Source organism: Stegastes partitus, unplaced genomic scaffold (genome assembly GCF_000690725.1).
Source record: "Stegastes partitus isolate 25-593 unplaced genomic scaffold, Stegastes_partitus-1.0.2 Scaffold424, whole genome shotgun sequence".
In the NCBI taxonomy this organism is placed as follows: Eukaryota; Metazoa; Chordata; class Actinopteri; family Pomacentridae; genus Stegastes; species Stegastes partitus.
This window is the reverse complement of record NW_007578155.1, coordinates 354,415-357,297: the sequence shown is the minus strand read 5'-3', so window position 1 is coordinate 357,297 and position 2,883 is coordinate 354,415. Positions and strand designations below refer to the sequence as shown.

Genomic DNA, 2,883 nt, shown 5'->3' with positions numbered 1-2,883 from the left:
TATGTTTTAAGACACAAAACAGTAAAAAATTCGTAATTTTCGGACACAAAATTGGAAAAATTGAAATAAAAAAATCCTAATTTTTGGACCAAAGTATATAAAAAAGTATTTTAAGTCAAAAGTGTTACAAAAGAACAAAAACTTTAAGACTTTAAGAGAAAAAAGTATTTAAAAAAAAAAAAATAAGTCCAGTGATTTAATAAATAATAATATAACAAATAATAAGAAATACTTCTGGATTTTAAAACACAAAATTGTAAAAGAATAAAAACTAAAAATAAAAAAAAATAAAGATTTTGGACAATAGTGTTAGAAAAGTGCATTTTGAGGCACAACAGTGTTTAAAAAAAAACAAACAAAAAGCACTTAAAGAGACTAAAGTACAAAAACAAAAAACAACCAGTGATGTCATCTGTTCACTGAGTTGGTCGAGTCACTCTGAGGAACCTTCAGCTGTGATGTCAGTCCACCTACATTTACACTCAACACCTGCACACCAACTGGACTCACCTGGATGAAACCCGACACCTGTCCAGAGACGACCCGACGTGGTTTCTGTACCTTGGTCCTGAAGTCACTCTTGTGTCGGCTGCAGTTGTTCAGAGTGAACGGAGTGTTGTGAGCCGGTTTCTCCAGCAGGGGGACGGACACCTCTCTGAGGACGTCTCCGCTGAAGTCTCCCATCTGATACCTGCACAGAGAAGACACACCTGGTCACACCTGGTCACACCTGGCCACAGTCTACTAACCAGAGGCCGGAGGTGACGGAGCGTCTCAGGTTTCATCAAACAGGTGTTGAGGTGGTTCGAGCTCTACGGGACAGAATCAGGACTTTCTCTGCATTTAGACAAAGTCTGCAGTGATTTTAAGACACAAATGTGGAGAAAAAAACCTGATTTTAAAAACATATATATATATAAAAAAAAAAGACTTTAAAACACAAACTAAACATCAGAATTTTAAGACAAATGTGTAAACAAATAATAATAATTAGATTTTAAGACTCAAGAATCTTTTAAAAAGTTTTAAAAAGTGTACAACAGCTGGAATCTAAGACATAAAAGTATTTTAGAATTTAATTTCAACACAGAACTACTCAAGAAAAAGCTTCTTAAGACCCAAAACTGTAAATAAATCAGATTATAAAACAAAAAAATCAGATTTTTAAGACACAATCATGTAATTAACAACATTTAAGACATAAAAGTGTGAAAATAAAATAAAATAATTAAGAAGCCTGTTAGTTAAAGTAACTCCTCTGCGGCTACAATTTCTCACCTGTCCTCCCCCCCCCCCCTCCTCACCTCACCCGTCCTCCCTCCCCCCTCCTCACCTCACCCGTCCTCCCTCCCCCCTCCTCACCTCACCTGTCCTCCCTCCCCCCTCCTCACCTCACCCGTCCTCCCTCCCCCCTCCTCACCTCCTCTCCACCACCTCCAGCGTGAGGTGCAGCAGCTCCCTCTTGGACTTCTCTCTCCTCTTGATCATCTCCAGGATGGTGACGGTCCGGCTGAACTCCCTCCTCAGCCGCAGCATCTTCTCGTAGGACGCCTCGTCGTTCTTCCGGTTCTGAGACGAATCAGAGACACCGGAGACGTTTAGAGAGACGACGCACAGACCAAACAAGGACACGACAGACAGGAAGTAAATCTGAGCCGGACCTTCCTCGTCTGCATCTTCTCGGTCCGCCGCCTGAAGGCCACGTAGGCGTCGCTGTTGGTCGACCCGTCCCGCTTCTCCTGCTTGACGTGAGGAACGAGGGACGGGCCGCGGCAGTGCTTCCTCTTCCTCACCCAGTAATCGTACACCGACTTCAGCAGGTAGTCGTCCTCGTTCAGCAGCAGCTTCGCCTCCGACAGCGACACCAGCTGAAAGCCAACCACAGGGAGACCGTCATAAGACCAATGTGTGCTGTTCTATCAGGGGTTGGACCACTGAAGACCAGATGGATGCATCAATGAACCTGCAACCTTTCAGGACTCCAGTTACATCATTACTCAAGTTATTGAGTTTTAACAATGGAAATATTCAATAAACCATTTGTGAGATGGAAATTGTACGAGATCCCACTTTCAGATGTTCGCATCTCATGAAGTCTACGTCCTAGAGTCTTGGTGTTTGCTTCTGGTTTGTAGCTCATAAAGTCATGGTCCCGTTGCTGCTAAACTCCCACAATGCTCTCTGCTGCCACCATGAGCTGTAGTCTGAGTGACGCCTCCTCTGGTCTCTACAGGACTAAACAGTGAGAGGCTCCACCTGGTGGAACAACCAGGTACTACAGCTGGTCTACAAGACACTCTCTGTCTTCGATTAATCCCGAACACCTAGCGTGACGTATCATCATACGAGCCAATCAGGGTTCAGCGTTACCTGGTGAGTGCTGGCCTTCTCCAGCCGGTCCACCATGGTCTCAAACTGCAGAGGCCTGAGCTCCATCTTCCTGTTCAGTCTGTTCAGCAGCGTCTCGTCCTCAGAGTCCATGTCGTAGTCCGGTTGCTCCAGATCCAGGCCGAGAGCTGCAGGAGCCACATACAGCACATACATGTTCATACGGCACATACATGTTCATACGGCACATACATGGTGAGTACAGCCCTGTGCAATATCACATAAATGTCAAATGACTGCAGACTGTATCAATACTGAGTTATTTCTGAACAGTCGAGCTTCTTCGTCTGATGAACGATCAGAAATAAACCCTTCAGTTTCATGATATAGAAAATTCAGACCCCAAAGTAGAAACTCAAAGCAACCAAAGTGAATCCACCTGTGGTTCCTAATGGGTCTAACTTCATGAACGTGGTTCATGTCGTCAACAGCAGAACCTTCTCAGTTTGGAGCTGTAGGGCTGCTGTCTATCTATGTCTGCATCATGGCTCCACA

General features: G+C 44.3%; 1 protein-coding gene across 1 annotated transcript in view; it reads right to left on the bottom strand.

The window, feature by feature from the left end:
- Window positions 1-2,577, bottom strand: part of epc2 (enhancer of polycomb homolog 2 (Drosophila)) — a 10,555-nt gene extending 7,978 nt beyond the window's left edge. Inside the window, exons 1-4 of the mRNA XM_008285970.1 lie at window positions 2,371-2,577; window positions 1,662-1,868; window positions 1,421-1,569; window positions 412-691 (exon numbers count right to left, since the gene is read on the bottom strand). Coding sequence (XP_008284192.1) covers window positions 412-691; window positions 1,421-1,569; window positions 1,662-1,868; window positions 2,371-2,559 — 825 coding nt within the window. The 5' untranslated portion in view covers window positions 2,560-2,577. The remainder of the gene's footprint in view (window positions 1-411; window positions 692-1,420; window positions 1,570-1,661; window positions 1,869-2,370) is intronic.
- Between the last annotated feature and the right edge of the window lie 306 nt (window positions 2,578-2,883).